The following is a 13,550-nucleotide window of genomic DNA, read 5'->3' as shown; positions in this document are numbered from 1 at the left end:
CTCCAACAATTTATTCTTGTGGAAAAACACTATGTTCTTAACCTTGAGGTTTCCCAGGAAAAACTGTGGCCAAGATGAGCCAGTGCCCCTACTCTGTTCCCATGCAACCCTTCCACAGAGCCACTTGAAGAATTATTCATTACATTCTTCACCTTTCTAGTTGGTCAAAATCACTATCTGATATGTTTTAGAAGTTGAAAGTATTATCTTTGCCAGAAAAACAAACAAACAAAAACTTCTGGAGACTCCTGGCAGGGTGGAGGTAAGCAGGTAAATTGCCATGATTCATAACAGAGTCTCAGAGCCAAAAGCTGCTGCCAAGTTACAATCCTTCTGCAAAAATAATAATAATAAAATAAGGTTGTCACAGTCACTAGTAGAAATACAAATTCACTAGTAAAACTAGCTTCTTATTAAGCTTCCTGTGAGGAAACCTAGCAAAACAGGTATGAAGTTAAACACAGACATGTTTGTTTGCATTCCTGATGTCTATGAAATACAAGCCTTGTTACCAGTTAATGAAGTACCCTTATTCTATATCTTCATGTTAACACTACTCCTTTTTGTCTTAAATTCCTACTTGAACGCCACCTAACAGACAAAATATATTTAATAGCTAATCTAAGACGGAAACAAATTCTACTTGTATGAATAATGAGGTGTTGCATATTACATTTGCTTAAAGAAATCAGAAAAACACATTCAAGCCACAAATTGAATGTAGAAATGACTGGTTCCTCTACCCTCACATAACACTTCCCTGAAAGTGTTACAAATGCATGATAATTGTTAATAAATATGAAATGGAAACAATCCTCCTATACTGACCTCAAGGCTTTAGTAAACAAGACACAAAAAATACCATCTGTTCCAATTTTTAAATTCTCACTATGGCTGGGAATATGTCAAACCACTATGTATCTTAGACCTCAGGTAATAACATTAAGAGTTTGAGTTTCTGTGCACATTTTAGTTTTTTAACTAAACACAGTAAAACATCTTGCTAATATCTTTAATTAGGCATCACAGAAATAGTGCATGAGGAGCCAGGATTTGAATGCAGCCTTCTGTACTGTTCTTCTCTATTATGCCACACTATGCAGCAGACTTACAAAATGAGAGAGAGAGATAAACAAATCTATCTATCATGGCTAGATCTCCAAAATGAAAATATAAAAGTACAAAACCAAATGTATCTAAGGAAAATGGTATAAGATGGGACCTGTGCCAGTTTTTGAAGAGAATGCACTATTTTATGTGTTTGTATACTTTTTAAAAAATTAATTCTGCTTGACTATCAGCTCCTCAAAAACAGAGACCATGCTGCTGCATTCATATTTGTACTCCAGCTTTAAGAACAGAGGTTGGCACAAGTTAACACACAATTAATGTATCTTTTAATGTATTTATTTGAGGGGGGTATCTTTTTAAAAACTATTATCTTATTTTAAAAAGGTAGGTAAGAGCCCAGCAGGTATGGCTCAGTGGCTGAGCCTTGACCCATGCACTAAGAGGTTGCCAGTTCGATTCCTGGTCAGGGCACACGCCCAGGTTATGGGCCTGATCCCCAGTGGGGGGCATGCAGGAGGCAGCCAATCGATGTTCTTTCTCATCAATGTTTCTGTCTCTCTCTCCCTCTCCCTTCCTCTCTCTAATATCAATAAAGGAAAAGTTTATTTTAAAAAAGCACTAAAAGAGGTAAGTGAGGACATGTCAAAAACAAATTTTAAAAATGCTTGCAAACTGAGGCAGTTTAAAATGGTATGCAGGAAGAACGTGTACTAAAATATTCACTCTATGCTTTTTCTCTGACCCCCAGTCCTGACTCCCCAATAGAAGAATGCAGCAAGGAGACATGGAAAACTAATTCTGGTTTGTTCTACATTTAATCTTGCTGATAAAAATAAGAGACGAAGAAAAACTATTAGCATGATTTGAAAAAGAAGAAATTAAAATAAAAAGTGGGGAAAAAAGAAAAAACAGAATTAAGTAGATTTAAACCCCAGTACTATCTGGTTTCAATAAAACAGAACTGAGCACAAAGCATTCCTTTTCTAAAAAAAATGTTATACTACATAATATGTATTTATTTTCTCTAGTTGTTATCCACAATGGAATTAATATAGAACCAAAAGAAAAATAAAATTTACAATAATGTACAAAGTTCTAACAACAACCTCTTGTTTCTACTGAACAACCTGCATTCAAAAACACTGTAGATTCCACAGAAAAAATACTCTAGTTAAATTTCTGGCTAGAGGACACCTAAAAAGCATCAAGTTAACAAGTGGAACATAATATTCTATGGACTAAAGACTACAGACAAACAGTAAAGAATACTGAGAGCATTCGCTTCCTTTATCCTTATGTTTATCATTATGACAATGATCAGATACCCCTTTTTTTAACCTAAAAGTTAGCCAATATCCTCATGGGGGAAATAAAATTATTTCAGCTTAATTTTCAATTTTCCTTTCCTGGACTAAATTATTTACCCTAATGTTTATATTTATATCAAACTTGTTTATAATATTTTTTTAAATCTTTCTTCATAATATAGGTCCCACAGTCCTTGACAATCCTCATGGTACCTCTTGGAAAGATTCAGCTATAAAAAGCAATTGAGCCCTAGCCAGTTTGGCTCAGCGGTTAGAGCGTCGGCCTGCGGTCCGGAGAGACCTGGGTTCGGTTCCCGCTAAGGGCACGTACTTTGGTTGCAGTTTGTCCCCGGCCCTGGTTGGTCGTGCGGGTGGCAGCCACTCGATGTGTCCCTTCACGTCGATGTTTCTCTCTCTCTCTCCCTTCCTCTCTCTCCCTCCTACTCTATCTGTACAAAAAATGGAAAAATATCCTCAGGTGAGGATAAAAAGCAACTGAAATTGTCAGTGATGCCTAAATATTCGCAGGCAAATCTACAATGCAGGAAATATCTTTTAAAGACCTAAAGTTAGCCCTGGCCGGTTTGGCTCAGCGGTTAGAGCGTCGGCCTGCGGTCCTGAGAGACCCGAGTTCGGTTCCCGCTAAGGGCACGTACCTCGGTTGCAGTTTGTCCCCGGCCCTGGTCGGTTGTGCGGGTGGCAACCACTCGATGTGTCCCTTCACATCGATGTTTCTCTCTCTCTGTTCCTCTCTCTCCCTCCCACTCTACCTGAACAAAAAATGGAAAAATGTCCTTGGGTGAGGATTAAAAAAAATAAAAATAAAAAAATAAAGACCTAAAGTTAAAAAGTTTATTTTTAATTCTATCCACTACCTGGATATAGTTTCAAAATAATCTTAATTTATCATAATCCCTTATTTAAAATGAAAAATGGCATTAGGCATAACGAATACCTACCTATAAGTGATTTAACAGAGAATGCATATCACTGAATGAGGTCTGCAAAATAAGTTTATAAGAATCCTTCAATGTATACAGAATGCTTATGAGTTAGAAAGTACTTCAGTTGGTGAATATATTTGCTAGACTTGATCTTAGATATGAACAAAAAATTATTTTGGTGATAATTCTCTAAGACACTTTTCCATCTGACACATCAGACTGATAAAACACAAGTAAATGATAGTCTTAAATCTCTATAGCAAAAATTTTTCCATTAATTTACAACTTACTGAAGGTCAGTTTATCATTAATCCATTAAAAAAATACTGGTGATTATCCAAAAGTCTGGGATTGTAACCACATTTTTTTCTATGAATCATCATTGTCACTTGATTATCTGCCAAGAAAAGTTTCTATGCATGAATTCTTCAAGTCTTGATCTCTATGGTATTTCCCGAATTGTCAATTAATTAAAACAGAACTATGTACCCAACTGCAACAAACAACTGCACTCTAACAAAAGTAGCCACGTTAGTGATGAACGTGTGCTTAATTCTAACTCAGCACAATATATTTATTATCTAATCCCCAAGTCATACTAGATCCTTTTCTATATTCAATTATTTTTCTGTGTGCTTCCTCCAACTGGAAAGTTATCAAGCCTCACTAGCCTGGATTGATGCAGATGGAAGTGAGGTTGCTGCTTTAAAGAGCATTTCTTATTCCCACTAACACTCAATACTCTATGCTCTGTCTGAGTTGTTTTCCTAATCTAGATACTGCAAAGACATTGTCAGTGGCCCAAAGGGTTAGATACTTAGCATTTAATTATAAAAGAAACAATATATATACTGCTAATACGCATAAGGGGGAAACATCCCAAACTTGTAGACATGATCTTGATAAATCTAAGACACACTAGTTCCTCCCAACAAGCCCTAAAGGCCAAAGCAACCTCCCTTAATTAACTGTTGAGACCCTTTTGACAATTACAGGACAAGAAGAAACTAGACAAGTATTACACTACTTTCTGTTTTCAAATCACATGACCAAAACCAACTTAAAGATCTTTTAAAAATTTACTCTACTCAATCACTTCCAATAGTCTCCATGCATTTTTCCTCTAAAGAGAACCTTGAGATGATGTAATGCTGCTGAGTTAATGAATATTCTGTTTTAAATCTTATAAAGTAGCCCTGGCCAGTTTGGCTCAGCGGTTAGAGCGTCGGCCTGCGGTCCGGAGAGACCCGGGTTCGGTTCCCGCTAAGGGCACATACTTCGGTTGCAGTTTGTCCCCGGCCCTGGTTGGTCGTGCGGGTGGCAGCCACTCGATGTGTCCCTTCACGTCGATGTTTCTCTCTCTCTCTCTCCCTTCCTCTCTCTCCCTCCCACTCTATCTGTACAAAAAAATGGAAAAATATCCTCGGGTGAGGATAAAAAAAAAAAAAATCTTATAAAGTAACAGTTTTAGCTGTGAGAAATACTAAGGCCCAAAGCTTCCTTGCCCTCCAGAAAGTACATTACCACGCAGGCCTGGCCATCAGCGCTGTGAGATCCAGGAAGGAATGGAGCACACCTAATCCACGGAGATACCAGTGCTCTCCACTTCCCATTCTCCTGTGCTCACAGCTTATGAAGCTCTCCCACAGAAACATCAGGAAGCTTTCTACTTCCTTCATCCCAGATCATAGGCTTGGCCTACCCCTAAAAGCATGAGGGGATTGGAGAAGACCTTGGACCACGCAGCTCCGCAACCTACAGAAATCCAGACAATTGGCTTGAGTTTTGTTTTGTGACTGCATTCGTAAATTCACGGGAGGAATGCCCAGAAAGACTTTCATTAAGAAAATCACTACAGCCTTGGCCGGTTTGGCTCAGCGGTTAGAGCATTGGCCCGTGGACCAGAGAGTCCCAGGTTTGGTTCCCACTAAGACACCTTCCTCAGTTGCAGTTTTGTCCCCGGTCCCGGTTGGGGTCGTGTGGGTAGCAACCACTGGATGTGAGGTCGTGTGGGTGGCAACCACTCGATGTGTCTTTCACATTGCTGTTTCTCTCTCTCTCCCTCCCTCTCTCCCTCCCGCTCTATCTGAGGATGAATGTAAAAGTATCCTCAGGTGAGGATAAAAAAAAAAAAAAAAAGAAGAAAAGAAAAGCACTGTAAAAGGAAAGGAACTTCAAAGGATCTCCTACAGTTGAACTTGATTCTCCACTGGTTTTCAAACTCCCTTGGAAGCCTGAATTTTCTTTATTTGGCAAATGAACTGGTTTTCTCCTAGTTTAGATGCTAAGGTTGGAATTTTTAAAAATTAATTGGCTCACTGTTCAACCATAAGCATCAATAGAAAAATCAAGTAAAACCAAGCAATAAACAAACGGTGACTACTACCAAGAAGGTCCCACAAGGCCAATGGCTCTATAGTCTTCTTTTTTCTTTCTTGAAATCTAAAACTTTCATGAAAGTGAACAGTCCTAATTTACAACTGACTATGAATTTTCTGACTATGAAAAAGAGAAGTACATCGTATGATTAAACTCATGGCAAATGTTTTCTATATCCTTCCAGGGCCTCCACATGCCCATCTTAATTCATTCATCCCTCACCTCTCAATTTCTTTTGTCCAACCAAATCCACTTATTGCCCCCTTCCAACTCTAATTTTGTCTTTCAATCTCATACAACAGTGTCTTACTTCCCAACCTAAGCTCATTTCTGAACCAAAGCATTGTAAAGCTCAAGGTATGACTATTTTGAAAATCGGCTTATCAGCTTCCTCCTTTATCTTAAATCTCTACATTTCTTTCATATTCGCCATTAATTCTTTTAAGTCCCAATTTTCCCAAAAGAGCTTTAGAGCCAAAGTCCTAGAGGAGATCCCAGGACAATCACAAATAGACTACAACAATGAATCCGGTTACAGGGGAATCTTGACCACTATTCCATTGACAGGAACTCCTACTGTCACATTCACTGCACAGAGACACTAGGGCAATAAGCACTTTTCTCTTAAAAGGCCACCAGATATACAAGGAACTGTACTAACACATTGGCTCCTAAATTTCCCTCCATTCCCAATCCCTGTTTCCTGTGAACACTCAGAAAAGGAACATATCTATGGAGTCAAATTAAAAAAAAAAAAAAAAAAAGACTTTCTCTAGTTGCTCCACTAGTATTATAAAAAGGCTTAGTAGTATTAGTGCCAACTCCAACCTCCTACAGTTTTCACGATATTAGGTAGCATATTTACAGAACATAGCTGTACTGTTGTCCTGAAGTCAACTGCCAAGAACCAGGGTCTAACCTAGCTCCATCCCAACTTCTGGGATTTCCTAACACTTTCATAGAGAGGGTCAAAATGCTGCTGTTTCCTAATAGGAATATTCACAGTAGAAATGTTAACTTATTGGTGACAGATGTTATATGAACATGTTATAAAGACAACCCTGTGCATTTATTTCATAATTAGAAAACAGTCTTGAAGTTTTATTGCTTCTTTTTTACTGCTTCCATATTTTTATATTAGCATGAAAACAAAACTAGATTCTTCCATTTCATTTCTCTTATTGAGATCAGCATTATCTGATGACAGGTTTGTGAGGTTTTTATAACTGTGCCTAACAGAAAACCTACTTGTAATGGGCATTCAAAAAATGGCATCTGGCCCATCCGGTGTGGCTCGGTGGTTTGAGCATCATCCCATGGGCTGAGAGGTCCTGGTTCTATTTATGGTCAGGGCACATGCCTGAGTTGCAGGCTCCATCCCCAGTAGGTGACTTGCAGGAGGCAGCCAACCAATGTTGATGCTTATCTCACTGATGCTTTTCTCTCTCTCTCTCTCCCTCTCCCTTCCTCTCTCTAAAGAATCAATTTTAAAAAAACATTTAAAAAAAATTAATGGCATCTGACTGAATTACTGAGGAGGAAATAGTCTTGCTTATTTTCTGTATAATAATTTCCTCATAACCAATCTTACTGGTTATATAGCCTTAGGCTGAGTTCTCAAGGATCATCTACAGATAAATGATAATTACTGGTTTTAATTGGATCTAAAATATGCTGTTTATCTTGTCTCAAGACACTCTTTATTGGAAGTAAAGCAAAGAACTATTTCACCAATGCTGTCCAGTTAAAAACTGAATTGGTTTCTAGTTACAGCCGCAACCTCATACTATTAAATAATATTGACTCAATTCCTACATAGTTCCTATTTCCCTTAACTAAAATAAAAACTTAAGACTGATAGATTAAAAACAGAACTTAACTTATAATCCGTCATAAAGAAGACAAAATCTGATTTTCTATTTCTTAAGTTTCTCTCAATGTGGTAATTTATCATAGAACAAAAGAAAAATATAAGCAAAATGTGGTAAGCTGACATTTTTTTATACATGATGCTAAAATGTTTGTAGGAGGACAATTATTTAAACTTGAAAAGATAAAATCACAATTTTATACTGTCTTACAACCTATGAATATCTAATTTGTTATCCAGACTTCTCATTTTGGAAATACTTCCAATTAGATTGCAATTAAAAAACAAAACAAAAATAGTTTAAGACAGTAAAGTCCTCCTGTTCGATTATACACTAGGGTGTATGTAGGTAATACAGTGATTTCTAGGGGCTTTATTCATATGAAAAATAAAAAGGCAAACTGTTTACGTTTTCAGTTCTGGGACTTTAAAATATCGATGCTTTTTTTTTACCCTGTGGAGTTCTTTCAGGCCTAGAAAGCAGAGGGGAAACACACATACACACACACACACAGCAAGTGTAGGATAAGAAGTTCTTCTGAGTCAGTATGCCTCCAAATCCCGTATTTGCTCCCTTCTGGGGAATACTTCTAACATACTCAAAGTGAAGTTGCAGATTCCTAGGCCCAACAACTACAGACTTCTTCAATCAGATTCTAAGGGTGAGCCCCACCATTTACATTCCTTAACAAGAATTTAGGTTACTCTTAAATACCCCAACGCTACAAGCACATGAGGACACATAAAGTTAGAAAGTCATTAAATCATTACTAGCCATAATCTAGTACATCTATCTAAAGGCCCAGAAAGTTGCCATTCTTTTGCTTATTTTCTTGGTAATACATAAATCACTACTTCCTAATAGTTTCACCTCTACCTGTCTAATAGGACATAATAGTCACTGTTAAAACAATCTTGAGTATTGGTCTAGCACATCTCTCCCCCAAAACAGTCAGCAATTCCTCCCAAGGGCAAGACCAAAAATATCTCCTGAGCCAAATGGGAATTCCTGGCACAACATCTCTCTTGAATAAGCCTTTTCTGAAGATGTGCATGTTAAATGGGTTACAGCAGTGTTACCTGGACAGGTTAACATAGGATGTTCACTTGATTAACAGGCAGCGAACAGGGACCAAGAAAAATGAACCATACCAGCAGCAAATTTTAACAGGGGAAGTACAGAAAGCCCTACTGGAACAGATGAGAACTGAAAGCCAGAATGACAAAACAAAAACTAAATTTGCCTCCTTTCCAAATTTATAGGTCAGAGGGTGAAACCACCACCAAGATTTTAACTGAAAGACATGTGGTCCTGAATTACTAAAACTGTTAGGCTTTCACAACTCTTTTCATATACAAGAATCTATGAGAAAGTGGAAGTGGTGATGATTTATTATTAAAAGAGCATTTGTAACAAAAGCCAATACCAAACTTGATCATTCTTGCCATTATAAATTATATAGATAATGAAATACTCTGCACCAGAACACCCAGACCTATGAAAGAAGAATTAAATGTACGTATACTTTGTACTCGAAAAGGTTAAGTACAAAGATGTCCTGTTTGAAGACACTAGAAAATTCTACAGCTAGCCTTCAAAAGTCCTAAAATAAAAAAGCAGTCCACCTTAAACCTGAAAAGCATCTCAAATTGATAGGAACTAATTTCTTGTTGACCTTAGAGGATGTAGTTTCTCTTCTTATTAAAGGATGCTAGACAAGACTCCAAGGAGTAATTAATACATTAAATAAAATGATGTATTGCCCAACTATCTCCAGCACAGACTTCAAAAATCTGGAAGACAGATAGGAAAGGATTAGAAATTCAATTTTCTACATGAAAGTTGAAGGATTGCTTCTTTTTTGTTCTCTGTGGGACTTTTCCACTGCCTTCTCAAATGTGGCAATTTGCAAATATCCATATCTAGGGGAGCATGTTCTAAGAGGGGAGAAAAGGCCCCAATTTTAAGACTTGAGAATATACTTTAATTCTGTAGGCACAGGTTCACCAAATCAACCAGCAATGATCTTGACCAAATGGATGACTCAGCCTTGTTGTGGGGATATTTATTTTTATTTTATTTCAATGAAATTTCACATTTAAAATCCTACAAAGATGGAAACTCCAACCATTCTACTTAGAACAAAGGCAAAGCCTTGGGACAGTCATTTGAAAGGATTTAATGATTTACATTAAATATATTTTACACTAAAGCAGTAGATGTTCTTTAAGGTTACTTTCTGTTCAAACCTTCCTTAATTTTGTTTTAGTAACTTTACCAGACTCTTCTTGGAGCTTTAGTGCTTACAAATAGAAACTGAATGAGAAGATTCAGAATTAAAGTTGTCATCATTAAACCCGATTACATAGTACAGACAGAAAGATGGCAGTAGAATAAAGCATTCTGAAGTAGGGACAGGGAAAATACAATAAGTAGTTCGCAGGCCGATGAGTGAAGCACAACATACAACAAAGTCAGGATGGTGTTGGGGATATATAGTGAACAATGTCTGTCTCTTGGGTGACACATGACCCACCCAAACAGGGGTAGACTTTGGCTTCTATTAATATGACAAATTACCTGAAGTAACCAACCACCCGCAGTAAAACACATGTCAACCAGAGAATGCATTCTCTAATTTAAATGTGAATTATTCCTTACTGGCCGTTTTCCTACTTTCTATCCCAAGACAGACTCCATAGACTCAACGCCGCAAAATGGTTGGTTAGCCATCTCACCCCTATATGGTGACTCTGACACTTCTGTTCCAAACAAAAGCCATCGTTTTAACTAGAGTGGTATTTATTCTCTCCATTAGTAAAGGGCTGTGGCAGTTTGGAGGGCATCCTGCAGGCTCCTACTTTGCCTCTCCCCTCAAGTCACACTGTGATATCACCGTCAGAACCTCTGATATTTAATGAGCCTTCGACTGAAAAACTGATGTTATCGGGAGCCGGGAAGGAAGCTTGGCCGCCCTGCGCAGTGCCTAAGCAACAGTCAGGAGGGTGGCAATGCGGGCAGGCACCTCCTCGACACCGAGCAGGGGTCGTTTTAAGTAAGCCTTCCCCAAGTTTCCATTCCTTCCACTAATTAACCAGCCAACCCCCCCCCCCCCTTAGGAAAAGTCACGCCGGCAAGTCGCTGAAGGACGGGGACAGCTCGCAGGGCAGCACACAGAAGTTGGGGTTAGCAAGGGCCAAGGCGGACACCACCTTCTTCGGGGCAAACCCGTGCTGCCAACTTTCCCGCTGCCCCTTCCTCCGCGTACAGCAGCCCAAAGTTTGCCGTTCGCCCACCTGGCCGCACAGCAGAGCACCGCGTCCGGCCGCACCCGATGTCCCCCCAGCCCCGGGCGGCGACGGCGCTGACCTTCACGCCAGCCCCCCACCCCGCGCCGGCCGCTGCCCGCCCCCGCCCCCCGCCAACAGCTGCCTCCCCAGTCCCATCTCCCCGCCCCCAAACCCTCGCAGAAAACCCGCGGTGGGGGCGACTGCAAGCCGACCCCTCGACCTGGCCCCGGTCCTCTGGGCCCCAGAGAGCTCCAGCCCCGGCCCCTCTGGCCGCCCACTCACCACTGGTGAAGGGCTCCATTTTCCCCCCGCCGCGGCTCCTTACAGCCGGAGCGCCCTAGCTTCCTACTCCGAGAGCTGAAGCGGCCCTGCCGACTGAGCATGCCCAGCGCGGCCGCCGCGGGCTGGTGGGGAAATACAGCGAGGGGCGGCGCCGCTCCGCCGCTCTGCGGCTCCGCCGTTCCGGGTTTTCGCGACAGCTGCAGAAAAGGCAAGGGCGGGGAGAGGGAAAGGCACCGCACGGCCCCGGGCCAACTCCTGGGGGAGGAGGGAGCGAGCGGGTCCGAGCTGGGGGCGGGCCCATGGGCGGAGGTGGGAGCAAGCCCCGCCCCTCCTGGGGGCCGTCCACTGTCTCTTCCAGCGCCCGGAACTGCGTTCAATCTTCAACAGAATGACAGCCTACCGCGTGCTAGGCGCCGAGAAACAGGGTCCCTGGTCCGTGGGGCGGACATTGCAGAAACAGACAATAAACTAACGCAGAAGATACACGAAATAACTGGCCCGCTGAGCATTAAATCGGGGTGATGTGTTGGCGAGTGAGGGGCTCGCGAATTCGCAGGGCTGGGTGAAGACAGGCCGCACTGGGGGTGCCACTGCGGCCGAGATCGGAGGGCAGAACCAAAGGTCGCCCCGGGGCTGCGAAACCTCGGTTTCCCGGGAGGGGAGCGCGGCTCTGGGGAGCTCACTTCGCCAAGGCTCGAAGGAGAAGGCGCTGTGAGCCGTCTCGGCAGGGCTGCCCGCCCCCCGCGGAGTAGTCCCGGGAGGGCGGACCCCAGGAGACTGGGGGAGGGCGGGGACTCCAGGGATCCAGCGGCTAGCGGTTCCGGGCGCGGCCTCCACAGGCAGGCGAATCACAAAACCCGGCGCTGGATTTCCGGGGGCTGCGGTCGCCGCAGGATGTGGACAGAAGGCCTGCGGGAGCCGAGCTCTAAAATCAACCAACACCTGCAACTCTGGGGGTGCCGCCGCGGGAGTCCGCCGCCAGGCCGGGCGGAGCTACACCCGAGAAGCGGAAGCTCCCTTAGTCACCCGGCTCCCCAGCGCTTGCACCTTTGCCTCTAGCCCCTTGCTACCATTGCTTCCCATTGCAACTCCGGGCAATCCTGGAGAGCCTTGGGAATGGAGCAGCGAGGGTCCCCGTGACCCCCGGGGAGGTTCGTCGTGGCCCGCCCCCCTCATCCCTTGATCAGTGTGCGCATCTCCGTCCCTCTCTCGGCGGAGGCCGCGGCCCTTCCAGACCTTTGCCATGCTCTCTCTTCCTGCATCCCTGGCCCTGCAGCAGCTTGGCTTAGGCTGTTCCCGCTGCGCCTGCCAACTGTCACAAGCTCCTCAGAGGCTGTCAACAGCAAGGCGCAAGGCGTTGGATGCAAACAAGCCGGTGGCGAGCGCAAACAGCCAGGGTAAACGGGAATGGCTTTTGACCCGCAGGGGAATTAGAAATTAGATTTCAAAGTAGTAAAATCGAAGTGCCGTATTGTATATTAAGTGTCAATTATAGTAAATCACGCATTTCCCAATCCACTTTAAAACGTCCAAAGGATAACAATCATGCTTAGAATAAAAGTGGAAACCCTTTACCTAGCTCTGGGAACGCATCTCCTACACTTGCTTTGCAAGCCACAAAGGATTTCTTGCAGTTCCTGGAAGTAGCCAAGTCCCATCCAGCATGTTCCTCCTGCAAGTTCTGTTTCTTCTGCCTGGTATTTTGCCTGCGGTTCCTTCTTGTCATTTAGGTCTCAACTCAAATGCCACCTTTGCGTTGAACCCTTCCCTGACCACACAATCAAAAATATGCACAAACATATTCTGCTGATTAATTTTCTTAGAGTATTCATTACTCTAAAACAATGGTTTTGTTTGCTTATTTATTATTATCAACCTCCCTCTCAAGAACTGCTGCATGAAGACAGGATCATTATCTTGTTTAAGGGTTTTGTCCCTAATCCCCAGATAACTGCAATAAATAATTTTGGAATTGATATGGGAATGGACGCAATGATATTTAGAGTTCTAGTTCACTTGCAATGTTGAACAACCTTCCAGAGAACATCTCTATATTGAATGGTGTGTTTGTGATCAGTACAGGGAAGGTGTCTGTATCACATGATATCTCAAAGCTGCTCTCTCCCCACTGTTAAAGATAATCAGAGCCCTTAGGCTGCCCCCCACCTTCACCCCAGGGAACTTACCTAAAAATAGGAAGTGGACCATAGCTGGTGCATAAGTGTTCAGATATACAGTATATGCAGAACTATATTTTGTTAAAAGTACCCCACACATTGTATTGCTTAAATAAGAAGCTCTTTCCTGTATTTTAGGTCATGTCATGTTTCTTTGGAGTTATTTTTGCAACCAAAGTACTTAGTAGCACAGATATTTAAAACTCCACAGCTTGTTAAATCCCCTCAC

General features: G+C 42.1%; 1 protein-coding gene across 1 annotated transcript in view; it reads right to left on the bottom strand.

Annotated features, from left to right (window-relative positions):
• Nucleotides 1-11,247, bottom strand: part of LOC118641862 (leucyl and cystinyl aminopeptidase) — a 104,081-nt gene extending 92,834 nt beyond the window's left edge. Inside the window, exon 1 of the mRNA XM_036279467.1 lies at nucleotides 11,145-11,247. Coding sequence (XP_036135360.1) covers nucleotides 11,145-11,163 — 19 coding nt within the window. The 5' untranslated portion in view covers nucleotides 11,164-11,247. The remainder of the gene's footprint in view (nucleotides 1-11,144) is intronic.
• Between the last annotated feature and the right edge of the window lie 2,303 nt (nucleotides 11,248-13,550).

This window comes from Molossus molossus, unplaced genomic scaffold (genome assembly GCF_014108415.1).
Source record: "Molossus molossus isolate mMolMol1 unplaced genomic scaffold, mMolMol1.p scaffold_m16_p_3, whole genome shotgun sequence".
Classification (NCBI taxonomy): domain Eukaryota; kingdom Metazoa; phylum Chordata; class Mammalia; order Chiroptera; family Molossidae; genus Molossus; species Molossus molossus.
This window is presented reverse-complemented; position numbering and strand designations above follow the sequence as displayed.